The following is a 24467-nucleotide window of genomic DNA, read 5'->3' as shown; positions in this document are numbered from 1 at the left end:
TAGGAACAGAATATCCCTTCATGGAAGGAATTTTATTCCACTCATCATTTTCCTTAGATCTTTTGATCAACGGGCCTTTTTCTTTTTTTTTTTCCTGCAGTAAGCTTCAAGAAATGGAGTGACCAAAACCTAGTGTGCAGATCTATTTAGGATCAATTAAAGGATCTTTTTTATTCTCATTTGAGAAAACAACACATTATTATTCTCCTCAAATTTCATTTTGTCTGGGGAGATTACATGAAGGAGAGTCAATGTTTTTCTGTACCAGATTATTCACCACTGAGCTGAGCAGCCAGAAGACCTCAGTGCTGCACTACATTGTGATTGTTGTGTATTTTATTTACCACATATTCTGCAGAGCAGAAAACATCAGTTTACTTGCAACTAAAGCACCATGTTCTTAGTCTGTTGATGCTTTCTAAACACAGAGTAGAGGATAAATTCTACTAGGATTTCCACCTGAAGTGAGACACAGGGTACTAAAGAAAAAAGGTTGATATGAATGCATTGATATTGATTAACTATGCTACAATTACGTGACTGTTTCTTTCCTTTTAGATCCTCCTCAATATCAAAAATGTTGACTCACACCATTTCATAACTTAAAGTTTCTGAATGGCAGCATTTTTAGTCGCTAATGACAAAAAAAAAAAAAAAAAAAAAACCAACATGAATATGATTAATACTTCTTTAAAAAAAAAAATCGATTTTATTAGCTGAAACATTCAAGCCAATTCTGTCTTTCATGTGTTCTCTTTACATACAAATCTCTGGTCAAAGATGACCCTTTCCAAAAGCAATTGCAAGCCATCCAGTTGTCAATCTGTGGTGAAAGAGTAATGCCTATCCAAGGGCACATTGAAACCTATTGCAATACTATTAGAAAAAAATGACAATTGGAAGAGCAACTGGTAACTTTTTTGTTTTAAAATCTTTCTCACATTCCCATACCGAGTCTCATAGTTGGGATATCAGAATACTGAGGACACAGGTAACAAGTTTTTATTTACTTCTTAGTCAAAACTCATCTCAGACAAACTGTGATGTCTGTGTTACTGTCTATGAATAAAACGAATTGTTTTAATTCTTGCTATCAATTAACAAGGGCACATACCACAAAGCAGAGAAATCACATGCTTCTTGGTAGGAGTAAACAGAAGATTAAAAAAAAAATGTAGCATAGAATTGTGCAATTTTCTGTAATTTAACTAAAATATCTCTTTGTCCTCCCAGTTCAAATAGAATAATGTGATGCCTAAATTGATGCCAAAGCATAAGGGGCATGAGATTTGACCAGGATAATTCTTCATATATATCTGTCACTGTTTTGTAACAACAAAGTCATCTGGAGACTTCTCAGATACACAGGTAGTGTAATTTCCATGTTATTAGAGGCTACCATGACAAGGAAAGCATTTACTGTGAAACATCTGATCCTCCCAAAATAAGGCACACTGACAGACCTATTGGAATGTCATGAGACACGGCATTTCCAGATTCTGCAAGATGCTGAGAAGATTCAAGTCATAGCAAAGATAGCTTGTCATTATAAGGATACAAGAATTTATGGGCTTATTCCACATGTTCTTCATCTGTGAAACTCCATAGTTTCAAAGGGAACCTAGGACACGCTTAGCTTCAAAGATTATTTCACCAGACCTGGACTAATATTACCAGTGCCTTATAAGAGATGAAGAACACTACTCAGAATTTGAAAACACACTTGATAGTTCAACTGAATAACAGCAAGTTCAGTTCTTTCAAAAAATCTCTTAATCTGTGCTCCTTACTTAGAATAAACTTGGAAGACCTTCATAGCTAACAAAAATAAAGCATGACAGTCAAACTAGTAACAGAAAGACAATGCGAAGTCTTACAAAACAGGGACAGATGTTTTATCCAGAGGAAGTAGAATTAAAATTATTGAGTAACACCTCCTAAAATGAAAAGGAGAGTGTGCCAGTATTGAAGAAATAATAATAATCTAATAAATCTCTGATAGGCACATTTTTATAATGGATGCAGAATTATAACACAAATTTTCAATTCCTGGTTGGAAAGTGCATTTTCACTTCAAAAGCTTAGTGCAGAAAAACTGCATTAGCTGAGCTCCATTTCATATTTACAGAAGATAAAAGTACATCCAGTTCAACTAACTCAATTAACTACAGCTATCCTTGAACAAGAGGGCAGTTGTTTTGCAAAGGCAGCTGCAGATTCTCTGTACTCAGAATATAACCTTCTACCTTCTAGGATCTTCAAACTGTAGTTAAGTAGATATATATTTATATTGATATATCAAATATTTTTTTCTGCTCTACATTTACCAGTTACCTCAGAGTCTATTAGTATTATTAGTCTATTTGTTCTCATTTATAAAATATTTTTACACTTACACATTGTGTCTGAAAGATTCCTAAAAGAGAATTGTAAATGAAATTAATTATACTTCCTTACATTATTTTATTACTTCTTTTATACCACCAAAGAGCACATGAAGTGCTACAGATCTCAGTAGGGCCTCTATAAGGTATCCATTCCTCATAAAGTCACTCTCAACTTGTGACCTAACATAAGAGCAAAACATATAAACATTTATAAAATTAAAGCTTTGAATCCTAGGATTTAAAAATTTACATTGTATATTCTATGTGATGTAAATGTGATATTAGTCCTGACTGGAGATGGAAGTCAGGACTTCCAGAGAGGGACTTCAGACTTAATTTTCTATGGTTTCTATTAGTTCCTCTTCATGTTTCTGTTCAATTCCTTAAAGTTGAAGACTGTTCTTACAGTTCAGCTGTATTGTGATACTTCCTAAAATTTGTTAGCTAGATATGTAACTAGCTGCTGAAGCCTGTAAGTTAATTTTTCTCCCTTTACATTAAAGAAAGACCATTTTTTTAATGTTATACTGCTTTCTTAAAAAGATTAATAATAAAAATATAGACTTGTTTTTCAAACAAGCAAGCCCAAAACTGAGCTTGCACTCTAACTTCACACTATTTTATATGTGATATTCTAATTTTCCTAGTAGGTCCCTATGGGATAATTAAGCAATATATTAATAAATTTCCTTGTGACTCAGTTTCAGTTTGCACTAAGTATATCACTGGACTAGGAAAAGTTATTCATTTGTCAACCAGTGTTACATGGTAGGTAACCTTAGGACATGTACTGCAATTTTCATTGCAGTTTTCTTTCAGAGCAGTAGGTGTTAATTGCACAATACTTTCAGGGCAGGGCAGACCCAAGAAAAGAGAGAGAAACACAGCATGAGAAGGGTCTAGCTGGCAATAGCTCAAACAGATCTGCCTGCTAATCAAGTTTATTAGCTCTCCTAACCTTCCATGACAGCTGCCGCCAGAGCCACAATATTTACAGGATAGGTGTATTTTGAACAGACATAGGCATAACCCATAAAAGTACAGTGATGATAGTTGATGAAGATGGCAGAAAAGTTAGTCTGACAAGCAAAAAGCATAAGATAGTTTATAATAAAGAATGATCTGGCAAAATTGTCACATATACTTTATGATACTCCTCTAAGTTAGAAAGGTAATTATGCATCAAAATCTTAGATTTTGTTAACATGATTTGGCTATGGCTTTGCATAGATAAATGATATATAAATGCAAAGAACTATTACAAATGCTTATGTTCCGATTCTAATTAATTGATCCTATGTTTAAACACCCTTTATAGTCTTGCAATTCTAATCAAACACACAATATAAAATGTTTTATGTAAGTACCCCATCTATGCATTTTGAAAATGAATAGAACTGATGTTCCTCTCCTTGTTTTGAGAAGTTAGACACACGTGTAATAACCTGCATTTAACGCTCTTATAAAATATGATTCTCTACCTCTTGATATGAAATTTCAAAACAAAATTTCCGGCATTTTCAGTGAAGGCAGAAAATTGAAAAAGATGAGGATGACAGACAAAGTCAGTTAAGAATTAAATGAAGTATCATACAGTACCTGCAAGGTGGGATCCGCTGATTTGTATTGGGGTCACATTTTGGTACTAAGATTGTACAGGCAAAAAACATCAGGTACTTGTAGCAGTTGGTCTGAACCAAGGCTGGGAAGAGAGAAGACTCCCAGCTGACAGAGGCTTCCTTCTGAGTCCTGTGGCCCAGGTAGTTTGGATAACTAGTGTAGTTGTAAGGCAAGTTCATACAGAGTTCCAGAGTAATTGGTTCACACTGACCTTTCACAAAAATAAATAAATAAATAAAATTAAAAAAAAAAAAATATTTTTCCCAAATCTGCAGTCAGAAATATTTTTTCCTTTTTCCATCACTATAGAAAATAATGTACAGAATTTATCTTCAATTTAGATTGAAATTCAATTTAGTACTGAGACCAATATGACATTGTATTTACTTCACATTTCATTTCTAAATAAAATTTAATTTTACTTACTTATAAAATATGAGAAATGTTTTCTTGAAAAATGTGTACTATTCAAAAAGGCTTTTGTTATCAAAAGACTGTATATATTTGCCTATTCTGGAAGCAAATGCATCTTAACATGATTAATATTCTCCACCAGACAGCTGTTAATATCAGTTGCCAGCACAGCGTGTGATCCGATTAGCTGGCTCTTTGCGAGGAAGTTGAAAGAAGATCCAACAGTCAGTCGTTCAGCTGATCAGCAGAATTGGCCAGTATTTCTTGGACTGACATTTACTATTATAATCTCTGTCAGTATTTACCTCTCTAATGTGAGGAACATGATGCTCATTTTGGATACAGCTCGTCCCCTCTGCTAAATTCTTGCATCCTGCCAATAATGAACTAATTCTGTTGTCTCAAACCACTTAGTCTCAGCTTTAGAGTGAATGAGATTGTTCAAAGACATCGTTCTTCAACAGTTCTACTCATACAGCATCCATTTCCTTTTCGTCATGATGAATTTCACAGTACCATAAAATATCCTGAGCTGGAAGTGACCCAGCACTACTCAGATCAGTTCCTTTTTGTGTTTTGATTTTTTCCAAATAAACATCTTTTCTTGATGTGTACATAATTAATATTACATGTTCACCAGTTTTTCCATGATAAAACCCAAGTAAATGAACACAAAATTACATGCAATGCTCTAAGTTTTTTTATAACACAATATTATTCAAGACTAAAGGGGAGAAATATACAAATATGCTTCTCTCTTTTGTTATGCCTCACACTTATAGTGGCTAAGGTGAATTCTACAAGAAAATCTAGTAGGATAGGTCTCTACATGTTCTCAATATCATTACAATTTTCACACTGCGTTTAGAAAGCTTCTATCACATTATGTGCAAAAGTGTCATTATAGGTTTGAAAAGAACTACTTCGAATCTTACACCCAATCTCCCACATCACCAACCAGTGTAACAAACAGCACATATACTACAGGTGAACATCTGACTGAATTTAAGTACCCCAAATATTAATCTTTCCTTGTGATATCTATCCTTATGGTTCCAGAGATATTGCTGCTCCATTTATAGTATATACAAGTACAATTTAATGGGTGGGAAACAAGGGATAGAATCTGTTGCATGTTATCCCAACTAACCAAGATATGCCCATTTTTAATATCTCCATATTTTTATTATTGCCCAATCTGCTCCACCTGCTATACAGGAATTAGTTCCAAACAGTAGCATCATAGATTATACAAGATATGAGGATGTATTGTCTACCCACAGCAACTCTGAGATCTCCCAGCTACAGTTTCAACAGAATTAAGTGGGATATTTTGCTGAATCACAGAATGGTTGGAAGGGACCCCTGGAGGCCATCTGGGCCAACCCCCAGCTCAAGAAGGGCCACCTAAAACTGTTTGTTTTTGCCAGGACCATGTCCAGGTGGCTTTTGAATATCTCCAAGGATTAAGACTGCACAACCTCCCTGGGAAGGGAGGGCAACCTGTTCCAGTTACCCACACAGTCAGAAAGAGTTTCTTGATGTTCAGACAGAACTTCCTGTGTTTAAGTTTGTGCCCATTTGGTCTTGTCCTGTCACTGGATACCACTGGAAAGAGTCTGGATCTGTTGTCTTTACACACACACTTCAGATATTTGTTCTGTTGTCCTAAATATGTTCTAACTGCATTACAAAGCCAGCCTAAACTGATTAGAAATTATCACATATGGAGAACTTCCTTTATATTCAACATGTATAACATGAGAAATGTGTCCTATGCTTAGCCAGGAATTTTCCAGCAAAAGACTTATCTGGGTCAGAAGATGCTGCTTTGTCAAAACTGAGATTTTCCATGGGAATTCTCATCTCTTACTGAAGATGAAGTAAGTCTGGTCTTACAGCAAAAGCAACATGAAAAAAGACAATAGTACTTCCAGATGTTGTACAAGAAAAGTCTCTCCCAAATTCTCTTGCTATTCTATTTTGTATAAACAATTACATATTTACTGGACTGAAAAGGGAAAAAGAGAGATGATCTAGAAGTCTAATTCAGCTTATGCATTACCCTTGCTGAGAATTACAGACTGCTGCTCACAATATGATGAGGAAACATTTATGCTAAATATATATGATTTCTCCTTAACTAGTGTATGTGTCCCAGGATAAATTGCTTCCTTTTCACCACAAGGGGGACAATTTCTAGCGGGAGATAATATATCCATGAATTGCAAGACACAGAGGAGAAAATGACTGCAATAATTCAATGAAGATATCTGAGATTCCAAGCAAGAAAAATTAAATGATTAACCTTTTATTTAATGTTTGTTTTTAGAAAAATATGAAGTGGGTTGTTATTAGTTTTGTAGTATATAGATACTTTCCTTGCCATTTCATAACCTTTTCTAAATATTTGTTGAAGGAAAACAGGCAAGTTAAATGAATAAATATATCTATCTCAATCACTTTGGAAAGTTCCGTCTCACCTAGTTAATTTGGTTAAGGATATGGAACAGAGTACAGACCAACACTAGTGATGTCAATTGTAGGCATTTGCTGCAGACCACCTTAGCAAAAACAGGAGGAGGTAGGTGAACCCATCCTTAGGTAGCTGGAAGATGCTTCATGATTTTGCAGGCCCTGGTATTTGTGGGGAGTTTCAACTACACCAATACCTGCTTGATGGACAGAGGTTTAATCTTAAAGGAGAGCCTCCTCAGAACACAAGAGCCCATTCCAATGTGCAGCAAGTGTGGCAGAAAAGGCCAGCATGGCTGAACATTGATCTCCTGACTGATCTCAAACAAACAAAAAAAAAAAATACAGAAGAAGCAATAAAGCATTGAAGAATGGAGAGACATTTCCAAGGCATACAAGGATGGAGTTTGGAGCTCAGACAGAGCAATGAAACTACTGAGCAAGAAGAGCTCTTGTAAGTACACTGACAGCAAAAGGATAGGTAGAAAAAATGTGGGTCTGCTGCTTGGTGGGTCAGGGGACCTAGTGACCAGGGTCATGGCCAAGGTAATCAATATCTTTTCTGTCTACGTTTTCACTGGCTAACCTCATTGGAAGGCTGCTTTTTATCATCTTTGAAAGGTCATGGAATCTCATGACTGGAAGAAGGCAAACATAATATCCATCTTTAACAATGGCAAGTAAAGGATCCACGGAACTACAGTCCACTCGGGCTAACCTCAGTCTCCAGAAAGATTATGGAGCAAAACTCTTCCAGAAGATATCTGCACATGAAGAAATAAAGGTAACTTGGAACTACCAGCATGGATTTCTAATGGGAAAATCATGCCTGTTAATCCTGATTGCTGTATATGACAAGATATGTGACTGTCATTCCCTTTTTTTCAGCACTGGTAAGAGCATATCTGGAGTATTGTGGTTTTTGGCTCCCTGATTTATGAAAAGAGATTGACATACTGGAATAAGGTCATGGAGGGCCACTGAGAAGGGTGAGGGACAGGAACATATAATATACAGGCAGAGGCTATGAAAATAGGGTTTGTTCAGCCATAAAAAGAGAAGGCTAAAGGGAAATCTCATTGCTGTTAACAATTACCTAATGGGATGGTGCAAAGAAGATGGAGCCAGACTATTAGAAGTATATAGGTGAGATGAGAGGTGAAAGACAAGTTGGAACCCAGCAAATTCCAGTTTCACATAAGGAAAAGAGGTTTTTACCATGAGGGAGGCTTAATGCTCTAAAAGGTTGACCAGAAAGACTGTGGAATCTCTATCTTTGGAGATGCTCAAAATTCAACAGCACATGTCCTGGGCAACATTATTTAGTTGGCACTGCTTTGATCAGGAGTTTGGACATGTTGACCTCCATGTGGCCATTCCAACCTAATCTACTCTAGGATTCTACCTAATGTAATGCAGCAACATGATAACATTATCCACAACAATCTAGTAGTACCAAAACAAACTTTCCAGTAGGTATTGCTCAGGCCAACAAAGCAATTATAGGATATGTCTACACATTCACATACAAGGAAAGGCAAGCTTGCTCTACCCACGTGGTTAGGTTTCTTGAACTGCTGACTCTATTAATATATCACCAAGTTTTAATTCATAAATAATTCTGAATACAGTTTTGCCCCAGTTTCAAAACCAAGTAAAACTGATTTATCTTGAGTATCTGTTCATAGTGCTGCATTGCACACCCAGAAATGCACAGGACATAGAAGGGAAGATGATACACAGCATGGAAGATCCTGATCCCCCACAATACGTATTGGTCAGAAGAATAACTAGTTTAGCCAGATTGAATATCATGATTCTTCTCTGGGAAAAGGGATGAAACTTCTCCAGACCACTAAACACAGTGTCATGCTTTCTTGTATTTTTAAAATAAATAATTTTAGCTTGCACTTACACTTTGTTGTTTACTTTATGTAAACAGTGAACTTGATTTAATGTTAACAAAAAGTGTAACTGTAAATATTCATTAAGAACATATCAAAAATTCACAGAAGGCAAAAATATCTCAATGTCAAATATTATAGGTATCTTTTCGTATACCTACAATCAACATTTATAATGCAAGATGCCTTGCCCTTTTCAACAGTTAACCGTTATACATATGGCATTAAATAATAAATGAAAGTATTACTTACTGCATCCTACCCTGCATCCTCCTCATTGTACTCTAAAACACCCTAGAAGAGTGACAGTATGATGCATGTGACCTACTTACTGCAGTTTATCTGGCTGTTTCTCATTCCACAGGGAGAAGTTCCACAGGTATCAGGACAGGAAGTACATCTCTGGTCTCCCTCCTGACAGAGGGTTTGACCTGAGGAAAATAGAAATTTACTATTCTGATGTACCAGACTAATAAAAATGACTGTAGTGATGAGAAAATACAGAGAGATTCACAACAATTAGTTATTTCCTTTACATAGTTGAATAAGTACCCTACAGCATTTCAAGTACAGTAAAGTGTTGTAAGGAAGTGTGCAGAAATGTCCACATGTCACTTCTTTGCCCCTCTGCTTAATATGAGAATTTACATTCCCAAACCCTGAAGAACTATGGATCTCTGAAAGCCATCTACCATGATCTTGCCTGTGGCAGAGTATGAAAGGTCACGGAAATTGGATTTCAAAGGGAACAATAGGTCCCAGTGAAAAGAGAATATCCTCTGGGAATTATCCTCCAGTGCCATTCAGCTGATCTGCTTCTCATTTCATTATTGTTTTGGTGGACAATAAAAACTATCCTAAAGAACAGTTGTCAGAGCTGAAGCTTTATTGCCCATCTTTGGTTAGTGAAAAAAAAAAAACAAAAAAAAAACAAAAAAAAAACGCACCCTCCCCAAACTTTATAATCTTGCAGATGGACATTACAATAACCAAAAACAGCATTTCATCAAAAAGTTTATGAACAAATTACCTAGATAACTAGTTTCTTTGACAAACCTCTGGCCTTTTGTCTTTCTCATAGTGCTAACTTCCTTCCAAACCATTAAATTACCTCTTTCACATGACTTTTGCAAAATTAGTAATTTAATTTATTATTCCTGTACACAGAGACTGAATAGTTTGCATTTTACCATCTCACCCTGTTTTAATTATTGATTTTAAATTATTTATTGAAATTATTTATTTTTAATATTTTTTAAAATTTATTTATATTGCAGTACCGTCCATTAATATTAATCAGTCAGTCATGACATCCTTATATAGGGCATACAGAAAATGCTGAAGAAACCAGGACCTTGTCCCAAAGAACAAATGAAAATGCAGTCATATTTTTCCTAATTATGTGTGTTTACTTCCCTTCATACATGGTATCTATTGAAGCAATGCAGATACTTTCTTTTGTTGTAGCATTTGACCATCTTATTTCACAGGAGCTTTTGATTGCAAAATCAAACTGGAAAGGTAGGAACAACTTTTTGACTTGTAAAGCTATCACAAATCTTCACATTAAAATTCCTTTTAAAAGTTTGCTCAATCTCTTTCTTATCCTGCAGTGGAAGAGCTTCACAACTCCTTAAAACTCCCTGTAGATTATTCTGATCCTAACATAGTCAATAATGAACTTCTGTAACCATACTCTACCCTGTCTCAGATCACTTTAGCCATAACTTTGCTGCCTCTGCTAAGCATGTTCAAATATTTTACCTTGAAAAGCAGAGGTCTTTGTACTTAGTGTATGTCCTATGACATTTTCTGTAGTTGTTGAAACCAACTACATATATACACAACAAATACAAAAGAAAGTTACAAACTGGAATTCTGCCTTCCTTTTCAAGAACTATGCAAGGAACTAAAGAGGCATAACCAAAATGAAGTCCAAATTCTGTCTACATATTCTCAGGTAATTTTGGAACAAACAGGATACAGTTGCTGAAAGGAAGATTTCTGCTTATGGAATATTGCAAAATACTAGAAGGAGGTTTTTGCATTTTGAGGAATTAATAATAGAAAACAAGCCAAAATTTTGTGTTAAAAAGTTTTGCAATTTAATGCTAAGTGGAAAATTCCTTTAGTATGTAGTGAGATCATTGTCTACAAATTATCACCCCCGTTACTCTAAATTTAGTATCCTTCAATTTGCATCTGTTCATTATACCCCCCCCCCAAAAAAATAAATAAAATAAAATAACTATTTCTTCAATATTCATAGATATAAAAAGCAGTGAGAAACACATTACTGATTTCTACCCCAGTTCATGCATCACAGTGCCAATGAAATCCTCTTTTAGTAGGGATAAATAAATTTAAGATTCTTACATTGTATGAATTTAAAAAATGAAATGGCTACTTCTAGAATGCTCTGAATAGTTTTTACTTTCCAATTTATCTCATTCTCCTGCCTCATTTCTTTCACAAAAATGAACATTTCATTATCAGCCAAGAGAAACGGAGGCTCATAGAATTAATGGAATAAAACTGTGGATGGGCATCAGGAAGGAAGAAAAATTACTCCAAGCAGTTTGTGAGTTTAGATGGTCAAAAATAAAGACAAAACTTTGTCCTCAGTTTTTAGATTGTGACAATCAGATCTGAAAGAAATTCCCTGAAAGACCTTTTTTCAACATCTTCATTAATTGCAGAGAAGAATGATGGTACTTTAACTTCTTTTGGAATGCAGATGTTTAAACTGCAGTAGGAAGATCCAAAGAACTTTCCTAAGGAAAGGAGGCTTATGTAATCACACCATGTATGTATCTTTTGAATAGATTGTCCTATAACCACTGTGTCTGACAGCACTAGAGTTTTCTAAATGAGTTGAATTGCTTTATGTTTCTTAAAAATAGCAGTCATTATAGAAATACTTGAAAAACTCTCTCACTGAAAGGCTGCAATCTGAACCTATCCTTCACCAGAAGCAGGAGAATTATATATGGAAAAAACCTTCAAATTCTGAAAACATGACAATCAAGTCTATTTCAGGACAACTCATGGCCTAGTGTTCAGGAAAATTCTTGGTTTCCTTTTTTTTCCCCACACAATCCATCATAAGACGGCTAGTAAGTAGCTGTGAAAAGTTACATTCTGATATGCTTTCTTTCAGCCACACTAAATAATCAGTTTACTTACAAATACGTCTTTTCTGTGACCCACAAGTTCTTATGGAAACAGTATTTTCTTGAGAAAATTCCTCATCAGATGACACCAATTCCTTTGAAAGTTTCTAAGCACTGTAGGCAATGTATGTATTTATTTATTTCAAGTAACAGCTGATCAGTCAGATAATCCAATGCTATGGTAAATATCACCTCAATTTCTCCAACTTTTTTTTTAAGGACTAATAAAACTCACCTTACAATTTCCTTTGTGAATGCAAAGACCTGCCAACCTTAGCAAATGTTATTTGAAAAGCAAAACAAGTCTATTTGACAAACAGTTTTAGCTAAAGGCACTTCAGAATAAAGCAGTCAATGGTAGGTTCTGTAAGAAGAGTAAAATGCAGAATTTTCTTACTTTCACTGCAGTTTTCTTCATCACTTCCATCTTTACAGTCATTATCTCCATCACACTGGAATGCACTAGGAATGCATTGTCCATTTTTGCACTCTACCAGACCCTGACTATGACAAGCTGGGAAAAAAAAAAAAAAAAAAAAAAAAAAAAAAAAGAGAGAGAGATATCTTCATCAATGTTGGTTAATAAAGGTCTCAATTATTTTTGAACATCATAATGAAGTTATTTTAGGAGAAGCCGATAACGCTGCATAGTACTGAAGGTCAAAAGACATTTTTTGTTATATTTAAAATATGCATTCAATAGCCTACAGCTGTGCTGATCTTTAACTACAAGGACTGAAACTGTATATGTCAGGTATTAGTAGCAGGCTGAGATGAAGGTTCAGCTGTTTTCAAGGGAAAAAAAAAAAAAAAAAAAAGTTATACTCGTATAAAAATTCTGTCACCTTTTCTTTGCCCACATATTTAGATTAGGTTCTTAGATTTCAGGGGGAATTGTAGGATAGCAGTTGCAAGATCAAACACTAAAAGGCAGTTAGATACTAGAATCAAAGCTGCATGATAGATTTTGCAATTTCAACTGTTATTCTAGTGTAGTTCTTGTGAAGGTATACATCATCACTGTTGAAACAGAAGTCCAAACCCTAACAAGGCATGGTAAGTAGCTTACAAACACATCAGAAAGCTGTCACAAACTCCAAATGCCTACAGTTTAAGAGGATATATACATTCATTCATTACACTTTTACAGGATCACTACAATTAACAAAAAGCTAATCCGCTATTAACAGAAGGCTGAAACACAGACCAACGTTGGTACTTCTCAACAATGACAACAAACATTTAATTTGCTACAGCCAGAAGGAACATCTGCTAATCGCAAACTTCTGAAATCAAATGAGCTTATGGCTTTGCCTTACAAACAGTATGTATCTGTACTTCTTATCTTGAATTTTGGTTTTGATTCTTAAACAAGGAAAAAAAAAAAAAAAAAAAAAAAGACATTTAGAGATTAAGGGAACTTACAGCAATTGATTTCATCTGATTTGTCTATACAGTCATGGTCACCATCACATACCCAATCAGTTGTTATACATCTCCCATCTCCACATTGATGGTGTGTCAATGGATTACAATCTAAATAAAATGTAAAAGTAAGACCAAAAGAATCACACAAACAAAAAACACAGCTGGATAAAAAACTACCAAATGCATAATTCCTATTAATGATCAGTTGTGCTATGCCTATAAGCTGATCATTCTTACTACTTAGTCATTATGCATTAGTAAATTACAATAAGAGTTTTTATATACCTGCAGATTTTGGGAGCAGATAGTCGTTACACATGTTCTGAATTCTACTTAGTGAATTCTACTTAGATAGTGATGCATTTATTCTATCTCTCAGGTACACAGTTGTTTCCATTTGCAAATAAACAAGATTCTAAGATTTATCAAGTGGATTAAAACATCTTCTGGTTTCCCATCTCATGAGAAAATTTTCAGTTATCCAGTGTTTTCAGTTGCCACCGGAAAAAATCATTCCATACATTTATTTTTTTAACAAAAAAAAAAAAAAAAAAAAAAAGTTTTCAACTAACATTTGGCACCTACTCAAAAACTGCTATGTTTTTGCATACACACAGAATTTTCCATAAAAATGATCTAAAAATAAAGTATTCCAATCTTCTCACTCCTTCTACCCAAATGCTTCCACAGATAAAGAAAAGCAACCTACTGTGTAGGCTGTGTAAAGGAAATACACATAGTTGAAAGTGTTTGACAGGCTTAAGGGAGTAATAATTATCTAACTATACCTGCACTTTAGCTTTGGTGTAGGGTTTCTTAAAGGATTAGTAGTGGGAGGAGAAGGAGGGTGTGGGTTGATGATTTCTGACATTTCCATTTCTCTCCTATCCGATTCACAGCTATACTAAGTATGAAGCGTAAAGCATTGACCACAAAGACAGTAAGGATTTCAAAAATGTTGTAAAAATCTAGCATAGGTCAAGAAGGAAATGCTTAAAATATATATTACAAGCAGAAGTAACTGCCTCCACTCAGAACCTTGTGGAAGCTTAATAAACATGGCTAACATGGCGATGGCTGTACTAGTATATATATCTTACTAATGTCACCATGATGTCATCATAATGTCAGCCTTGATCACAAAATTTTTAATAAGCTTGGAGCACGAGCAGACTAAATTCGTGCTTGTCTGCAGTTTGCCATGGAGACATACTTAATGAATTTTTCACAAAGTGCCTGAATGGTAATATTTAAGGCTAAAGGTAAACCCCATGGCTTGGCCATACATAAAGTATTGTAAATATTACTGTATATTCATAAATTATACAAGTTCAAAATGTCTTGCAAATACAGATAAATTGGTAGGGAAAAAGATTTGTACCATGATCCAGCATTAACTCCAGGAACAGCTGCTCTAGTCTGTGATTAATTCACTCCCTCCCACTCAGGGCCAAATCAGCTGGGTTCATTTACACAGTCTTCTTCAGCCAGTTAAGCCAATTAGGTCTGAATTTACATCTAAATAGATAGGGAACATAGACACATTCCAGTCTGCCAAATCTGCTCTGAAACTCTTTTATAGCCTGTACAAAATGTTAGATCTTTAATTTTATATAGAAAATTAAACTCAACATAGGAATGCTAGGAGTCAGATTAAGCAAAGTCTTTCAGGAAAGCAAGTTTATGAAAGAAAACACAAAAAACTAACACACTGAAAGTAATGAAAAACCTTTGAGTATTTTTTATTTGGAGAAAAAATGTAAAAGAAATCTCTGAAAAAAATACGTTCTGATTTTTAGTCCTGAAATTCTCTGTGCTTTTTCTTAGAAAAGCAAAAGAAAAAATGCAAAAAAAAAAATATATTTTAACTTAAAAAAAATATTTTAAAGTTAATTTTTTTTCTTGTGTACCATACTAGGAGCAAAAGTTAGGAAAAAAATAAGGCTTTCAGAGTTTCCAAATATTTGCACAAGATAATTCTTTTTTATGGCAAAACTTCATTTTTCTTCTATGAAAACAAATACAGGCAGGACAAATATAGTGAGGCAGAATTTACAAAGTCAATTGAAAACAGAATTTGAAAGAAACAGAACTGAATCATCAAAACATGCAAGTTTGTAATGAAGCTAACGTAAAAACAATTCAGTTGTGAAACTGTTGGCATCACAAGTGTAATCCCTCTTATTATTTACTTTAGTCTCAGTCAAATTTGGTCAAGCTAGCAAAAAAGCAACCATAACATCTTGAATAAGTTCAAAAGAGATTTCAGGCCCTTCAGGGTCTTGAGTTGATTGGTTAAAGGATCAGGAGCACAGGTAGTATTTTCCTCTATCCTTCCAGTTGCTTCCTCTATCCTTCCAGTTGCAGGGAACAATATGGAAGAAAGAGATTCAGCTTATCTATACGTGGCTCCAAGGCTGGTGTCACTGGCAGAATTGGGTTGTTGTGTTGTTTCGTTGTTTTTTTTTTGTTTGTTTGTTTGTTTTTTGATCACAGGATGGTATACACAACACCAGGCCTGACAGTGCCTCATGGGATACACTTTTCTCGAAAGAGTGCTTGAGGGACAGTGTGCTACCAAGGTTCTTCAGTCTGCTCCACGATAGGCTGAGTACACTGGAGCACATTTGAAATGTTTCCACACTAGTGCATAGAGCATAAGGAATAAGCAAGAAGCTTTGGCTCAGTCCCAGAGCTGCAAAATCATTGGTATAAGTGAGAATTGGTGGGAAGAGTCCTGTGACTGGTGTTCTGTGATGGACAATCATGGGCTTTTCAGAAGGGATATGCAGGGAAGGCAAGGAATAGGGGTAGCACTGTATGTAATGGAGAGGTTTGATTACACCAAAATATTGACATTGGATATGGGAAGAGCAGAATTCAGGCTGCTCAAGGAACTACTTAGTGAGGTCCTCTGGTAATCTACTTCCGAAGGTATTTTTGAAGGACCTTTTTGAAAAATTCATCAATGCTGATCACTTTTTAAGAGTCATCTCTTAAAAGCACAGGAGCAGATAATTCCAAAGTTTCAGAAGTCAAACAAGCAGGGCAGAAGGCTGCCTTGGCTGAGCAGGGATCTTCTTTTACAATTTATGCAGAAAAGGAAATGCATACACAGTGGAAGCAAGGCCAGGCAACAGGAGGACTACAGAGATGCTGTTCACCATTGTATAGAGATGCTGAACGCCATTGGCTGTTTGCCATGATTACCATCTTAGGCTATACTTCTATTGCCATTGAGGGAATGGCTCAACTAGAGGTGAAGATGGCCACTACTGTAGGGGACAACCAAAAGGGCTTTTTAAGTATGTTAACAGCAAGAAAAGGACCAGAGGTATCATTGATCTATTACTTGGTGAGGTCAGTCACTTCACAAACAGGGATGTAGACAAAGCAGAGACATTTAATGCCTTCTTCACCCGTCTTCAACACCGATGATGGGCCCTGAGACCCCTGAGTTGGAGGACTGTGACTGGGGAAATGATAAACTCCCAGATGACTCTGAACTTGTGTGGGATTTGATGCTCCAGCTGAATGTACATAAATTTATGACTCCCACTGGGATTCATCCAAGGGTATTCAAAGAGCTGGCTGATGTTTTTTGGAGAACTCTCAATTATTTTTCAATGGACTTGGGAATCTGGAGAAGTTCAGTCAACTGGAAGCTGGCAAAAGCTATCCCAATTCTCAAGAAGGGTAAGTAAGAAGACCCCAGTAATTATAGGCCTAACAATCTCACTTCAGTGCCTGGTAAAATTATGGACAAGATTGTTGTGGAAGTTACTGAAAAACACTCGAAAGACAATGCAGTCATTGTTCACTGCCAACATGGGTTCACCAGGGAAAAGTCCTACTTAACTAATTTAATTCCCTTTAATGACAAGGTTACCCACCTACTTGACCAAGGTGAGCCAGTTGTTGTAATTCTTTTGGATTTCAGCAATGTTTTAGCACTGTCTCTCACAGTATCCTTCTGGACAAAATGTCCAGCGTAACAGCTAGACAACTACATAATACAGTGGATGAACAATTGGCTGACAGATTGGTCTCAAAGGGTTATAGTAAGTGGGGTACATCTGTCTGGAGGCCAGTCACTAGTGGGGTCCCCCAGAGCTCAATTTTAGGACCAGTTCTTATTTATGTTTTTATAAATAATCTGGACATAGGAACTGAATGGACACTAAGTAAGTTTGCAGATGGTACTAAATTAGGAGGAGCTGTTGACTCCCTTGAGGGTAGACAGAGAGATCTTGACAAATTATAGTGCTGGGCAATCACCAACTGTATGAAACTTAACAAGAGCAAATGCTGGATTCTGCACCTGGGAGTGGGTAATCCTGGCTATACATACTGACTGGGGGGGGATGAGAGCCTGGAGAGCAGCTGGCAGAAAGGGATCTGGGGGTTTGTTCACTGGCAAGATGACAATGAGTCAACAGTGTGCCCTGGCAGACAAAATGGCCAACTGTATCCTGGGGTGCATTAAGCACAGTATAGCTTATGGTTCAGGGATGTTCTGTCCTATTTAAGAAACATGCATCAGGAGTTAACTAACTTGCTCACGATTTAATAATGGCATTGTAAGCAAGAGAGATACATCTAGATGAAGTTATAAATGCACCTTTATCTTATGAATATTGGTTTAATAGATACAAAACACCATTAAACTTCTTGATCAGGTTGATGGTTGGCCTTGATGATCCTAAAGGTCATTTCCAACCTAAATGAAATTATTATAAGAATGATTCTAAAGCAAATTACAAAACAGAATATTTCTTCCAAGTACCATTAGTTCCAAGGTTTGTGAACTGTTTTTACTTTTCCCAAAGAGAGTAACATCAGGGTACACTACTCTTGTAGTAGTTTAAGGAAAATTATAACCATCTTAGATAATAGTGCTATCTTAAAGACTTTAGAAAAGTGTTAAGCTTTTATTTACCACAGTTCTGTTCATCACTAAGGTCTCCACAGTCATCATATCCATCACATACAAAGGTATAATTGAGGCATTTTCCTGTGTTACAACGAAATACATCATCACTGCAGTCTGCAAAACAAATTTTTGTAAAATATTAACATGACATTGGGCTGGTTTCTTATAAAATATGAACACCGGAATTTACTTACTTAAACAACATTAGCTAGAGAAACCATACAATTTACAGGTCTGAAATAATATTCAGTGTGTACCACTTTATTAGAATCTAACACAGAAGGAAAAGAAAAATCAAAAGCAATTTTTAGACATTTTTTTCTATCAATTGTTTTCTGTCTATATGATCCTATATGATCAATACTAAGAGGTGTTGATATAAACACCTGTGCCGTAAAAACCCTGTGCCATAAAAAGTATGTTTGATTTCTCTTGCTCTCCTTTTATCTTCCACGCACTAATAAATGCAAGTCAGTCATCTGGGAGAAATTTCTTGAGACAGTAAGGACAGCACTCAAAATTTATTCAAGCCATGGAAGGAAATGAATAATGAAAGATATACTAAGGAACTGGAACATTTAGTTCTGGTTAGATTACTACTTGGTAAATAAGCAAGGACTTAGATGAATTGTGAGAAAACAGAATGTCATTTCAATCTTGCTGACCAAGATGTTCATGAGAAGATTTCAAGGCATGAGAAGATTTCAAGGCATAACCTGGAATCAATTGATTCCAGGTTATGTCTATGGTAGAAACACAGAATGCCTTTTCCAGTAATAGATGTGAAGAAATTAAGAATGAGAACATGTTGTAAGGTGGGAGGAAGTCAGGGACTACATTGTTTCCAGAATGAAAAATATACCCAAAATCTCACCATGATCACATATTCAAGGTTAAAATACTGTTCAACTGTTTTGGAATTCAGATTGAACAACCTTATGAAGAAAGACATTAATTCTCATTGACATCTTATCTTATATGTCATCATCATATGGCTTATGCACAAAAGTGACATGAATTATTTAAGATCTTATTTTTTAAGTAAAGCTTTTCCTAGTCAAGTAAGAGACTTTGTTTGCTCACGTTATCAACCACATCCAGACATAGTACTGTGAGTCAAAGACTAGTGAGTCAGCCAGAATAACCCATTTTCATATAAATAACATTCATTTCTCTGATCTCAATGATTATTTTTTTCCAGCTGCCTTTCATAATTGAAATATATTTTTCCAAACAAGTAAAAAATATGCTAAACAGTTCTAACTTCCTAACACTGGCTGAAGAGAAAGTGCCCTGGTTACAGTACAGAACAAAATAATTAATTACTTTATACATACAAAGTTAATAAGGAAGGTTGTGAGTGTCATGGGGTAAATTATTGGGATAGTCCTGAGCACCTAAGGTGGGTATTAGGTGGAGCTGAAGCTTCCAACAGCAAAATCAAGATCCCCAGACCCTGCTTTTGAGCCTGCCTTTGATCTTACGGTGGTTTCAAAGGATTAACTATTCCTGACACAGTTTTGAGCTTGGAAGATGACCTGATGCCTTACTGTCAAGGTGTTCTTAGCACTGACAACCCTAAGCAGGTTTAGCCTTTCTTTCCATGGCTGAGGCTTCCAATAACACTCTGAAAAATATTTTCTGAGAATACCCAAAATATGTAAATAATATCAGGTTCAGTAAAAAACATGGGACCTACTTTGAAGCTAGGAAACTGGAGAGGAGAGAAGAGAAAGTAGAGTTGGTGGTGCCTGGTCCCATGAGTAAAAACTTTTGATTACAAATACACAGCTGGGAAATGACTGACCTGGTTTCACTGCCTTCCTATAGGCCTTTCCTTCACCTCTGGCTTTTTCAAGGGAGAATCCCAAGCTATATAACAACTGGGTGGACAATCCCTCTTTCCTGCTGAAGCTACGCCACTGCAGCCAAGGAAGTTTTTTGTGTCCTTTCTTATTGGGATACCTAGGTATTTCACAAGAGCTCTTTCCTGGACTGCACACGGAAATTGCTCAGAGAACAGGGACTGGAACCCAGGTTTCTCCCCTCAGCTGAGCTGCTTTAACACTAAGCAACAGAATCAAGCTACCACTTGTTTAGCTCTTGGCTTGAGGCTCCTGCTTTCATGATTCCACAGTAATCCAGCTTTGAAAAAAATATGTGCTTCTAAGTATATTATACACTGACAGGTCCAGCACTCTCCCAGAAGGTATGCAGTGGGGTTTCTAACCCTCCACATGAATGCAGGCCAAGTCTTCCATCTCTTAAGTGAGTGCTCTGACTGCTATATTTTTCAAGGCTTTTCGAAACTCAACTTTAGAACATGAACACAAGCATCACTTCAAGCCCTTCTGCCACAGAAGCATTTATGCTTTCTACTAGCTTCACATCATCTTAGAAAGTCCAAACATAATTTATAGGACAATGCTTCAGGGGATGAAGCACAATACTATGGCTAGGCCGTGAGTTTTGTAGTCAATAGTTAGTTTAGCTTTAAAAGAACAAAAGGCATGAAACAGTAAATACCAAAAACCCCAAACTAAATTAAAATATGTATGTTCTAGTTTAATGTGAGAAGAATAATAGCCATCTGAGAGTAAAAATCTAAACATTATTTATTTCAAATATGAAACAGCATGAAGTACTCTGGCAACCTTTATCCTTATTGATCAGTTTACAACTCTGACAATTTCTACCCTTCTATTCCTCCTCCTGCAAATGAAACAAAGCTGTTTTTACAGTGATGTTTCCTCTCATTAAATTCACTGTTTAATTTCCATTCACGCCCCCATTCATGTTTACGTTCATACCTCTGCAGCTGCAGCAGTGCCACTTAAAACACAGAATCACAGAATCATAGAATGGCTTGGGTTGGAAGGCATCTTAAAGATCATCCAGTTCCAACCCGGACACCTCCCACTAAACCAGGCTGCTCAAAGCCCCAGCCAGCCAGGCCTTGAACACTGCCAGGGATGGGGCATGGGATGGCCCAGCTCCTCTGGGCAACCTGTTCCAGTGCCTCACCACCCTCATAGTAAGATCATCTAGTCCAATCCCCCTGACGGAGCAGCAATACCTAGATCAGGTCACACAGGAGCGCATGAGTGTTCTCTCGTTGTGAGAACTCTCAATGAGTTCTTCTCCCAGTTGGCCCCCATGTCTGAGATTGCAATAACCTAAGTCCAGCATCTTGCATTTCACCTTGTTGAACTTCATTACGTTCACATGGACCCAATTTTCAAGCTAGTCCAGGTCCCTTTGGATGGCATCCCTTCCTTCTGTCAACTGCAACACTCATCTTGGTGTCATCTGCAAACTTGCTGAGGGCATACTCAATCCTATTGTCTATGTCATTGATAAAGATATTGAATAGCACTGGTTCCAAGAAAGAGCCCTGAGGGACACCATTCATCACCAGCCTCTGCCTAGACACTGTTCCATTGACCACAACTCACTGGGTGCAGCCATCCAGCCAATTCCTTATCCATCAAATGGTCCACCCTTTAAATCCATCCCTCTCCAATTTAGAGATCAGGATGTCATGTGGGACCATGTCAAAGGCCTTACAGAAGTTCAGATAGGTGTCATCTGTCAGTCTTCCCTTGTCGACTAATGCAGTCACACGATAGAAGGCCACAAGACTGGTCAGATGTGATTTGCCCTTGGTGAAGCCATGCTGGCTGTCCCAGATCATTTCCTTGTCTTGCATGTGCCTTAATGGCAACTCTCAGGCCCACACAGGGTGAAGAAAAAGAATACAGGTCTCCTTTCAAGGAAATAAGATTCACTTTGAATAAGTGAATATGAATCATAGAATGTCTTGGGTTGGAAGGGACCTTAAAGATCATCTAGTTTCAGAAAACCTAACAGTCTTAACATACATTTTCATTAAGGTATTGGCAATAATATATAGATATCTACTTATTTCCATCAGAAAAAGAGAACTTAGCATGTGTAAAAGGGTCAACTTAAACTTTGTTCATGATGGGACAAGACAGTTTTCAGCATTTCACTACTGCATCATATAACCTCCTGAGGGATAGAGGGATGTAAGAGAGACTGTTGCATTTGCTATATTGTATGTCAGACTTACTCATTAAGATCTTTCTGAGAGTTCCAGGTTTCAGCACTGATAATTTATGCATTTGTAGATCAGTGTTACAGCTTCTTTCCTGTTCACATTTCTATGTGATAGCTGGCTAACCTGAATTCTGATTCATCTGGTACCTTCCATTGGAAAAGGTCACAGAATAAATGGCATAAGCAACATGATGAAAGCATAAGTATCAGATTTGGGATGCAGCTGTGTAAAAAGGTGACATTTCTAAGTCATAATAAAAGAAACTGTACTTTCTAAATGAAAGACTGATTCTGCTAAAGCCTAACTATTGCCTGCATAATACTTATGACCTACCATAGAGAAGAACAGAAAAATGCATATCAAGAGCCAGGAGTAGAAAAGAGATCAATTTATTGATGCAGAATCTTGAAAAGCAGAATCCAGCAAGAACTACTGATGTAAAATATATATATATATATAAAAATAAAAATAAAGTGAAAACTAGAGGTTTGTACGTTTCATATATAATTTTCAACACTAAGACTAAGGAGGCACAACTGTAAGATTCACCTCACAAAATTTATAGACATCTACATCATTTAGTTTCTAAAGCATACAGTCCAAAATATCTGCCTCAAATCAGATGAATCACACATCAGAAGTCTCTACTTCTCCCATCTTACTCTCTGCAGAGCCAGTTTAGACATTTAGCTCAAAAAAAGTCAACTGCACAGGGACAGATGACTCCCTCACTAAAGCATGTATCTTCATAACTAGAAATCAGAGACATCTATTCAGATTGGTGCATCTCAAAGAAATGTAAGTCCTATATTTTGGGATTGCAGGTTAGGGAAGCTTCAACAGGAATATGCTCCTTTTCTTCCAGCCCCCAGGTTTAACAACAAAATTTTTAAATTTTTAAAATAAATTTCATGTTAAACTTTCCTAAAAAACAAATAAAGTTTGGACATAATAACCAGGAATAAAACACTGCTGTGCAAAAATCATAATTTTAGGGTTAGTATTGGCAATAAAAATAACTAATACAAGGTAACAGTAATGTTGTCCCGAATGTCTTAATGGTGTATTTCCATATTTTAGTAAGTTTTCATAAAATGTTCCTCTAATTGTAGCGACTTCAGAATTTGAGAGGGGCATGGACTACAGGAAAGACAATCTTCTATTAGAGAAACTTTCAGGCAAGTAAGTCCTCCTTCAGTGTTACTATTTCTGCTGGGTAAATGCTGCTTCTCTGAACAAAGTTTTTCTCCACCCCTACTCCCCAGCTCTTACCAGCTGATCAAATAAAAGGCATTATCTACCTATAAGCCCTGTGTCATTTTAAAGACGGTCTTTCTTTTAAAAGTAGTCTTAACTCATGTCATTGATGCTTGTTTTTTTCAAGGCATGTAATGTTTTTATTCTTACATCACTAACTTGTTATTTTCCCATTTCTAATGAAATCTGGGACTGACAGGCAATTTTGAATTTTTTAGCTTAACATTACAAACTACAAAATTAATGCCAAGGACTAGGAAAAAGATACGCCTAACAGTTTTCAGTTCATTAACAGAAGTGTTCTTTTTGGCATGTCACTGACACATTTTTAAAAACTTGCCCTAAAATATTTCCATGTGGCTCCTTTCAGAAATCTTAGCGGTTCTAAACTGCTAATGAAATCTGCTTCCAAGCACAAACTTTGATAGATTGAAATTCAATCTGCAGCAAGAGTGAGCAAAGGTAAACAATGGCAACTGAGAAAGTCCAAATGTCAATATATGCAAATACTGTGCAAAGCTTTTATTCTGTTCTGATAGCCTACTTTATCTGTTAGGCTTCCCTGAATGGATTCAGTGCTTTAACAGAGTACTGCAGAATGTAAGAAACTTACTGCAATGGACCTCATCACTCCAGTCATCACAGTCATTGTAGCCATTACACTGCAGTTTCCCTGGGATGCAGATCCCACTGGCACACAAAAAACTCTCCTCTCCTCCACATAGTGCTGGAAAAGAGGAAAGAAAGAATATATGTTAAACTTTAGATATATGTTAAAGAAATAAGCAGAAATGA

General features: G+C 36.3%; 1 protein-coding gene across 2 annotated transcripts in view; it reads right to left on the bottom strand.

The window, feature by feature from the left end:
- Nucleotides 1-24467, bottom strand: part of CORIN (corin, serine peptidase) — a 132883-nt gene that overhangs the window by 38503 nt on the left and 69913 nt on the right. Inside the window, exons 6-11 of one of the 2 annotated variants that reach the window (XM_035325028.1) lie at nt 24286-24399; nt 18341-18448; nt 13399-13509; nt 12371-12487; nt 9133-9231; nt 3987-4218 (exon numbers count right to left, since the gene is read on the bottom strand). In XM_035325028.1, the coding sequence (XP_035180919.1) occupies nt 3987-4218; nt 9133-9231; nt 12371-12487; nt 13399-13509; nt 18341-18448; nt 24286-24399 (781 nt within the window). The remainder of the gene's footprint in view (nt 1-3986; nt 4219-9132; nt 9232-12370; nt 12488-13398; nt 13510-18340; nt 18449-24285; nt 24400-24467) is intronic. The other variant, XM_035325029.1, reaches the window with a different exon arrangement.

Source organism: Oxyura jamaicensis, chromosome 4, assembly GCF_011077185.1.
Source record: "Oxyura jamaicensis isolate SHBP4307 breed ruddy duck chromosome 4, BPBGC_Ojam_1.0, whole genome shotgun sequence".
Taxonomy (NCBI): Eukaryota; Metazoa; Chordata; class Aves; order Anseriformes; family Anatidae; genus Oxyura; species Oxyura jamaicensis.
Note: the sequence above shows the minus strand (reverse complement) of the source record. Positions and strands in the feature narration are given on the sequence as shown.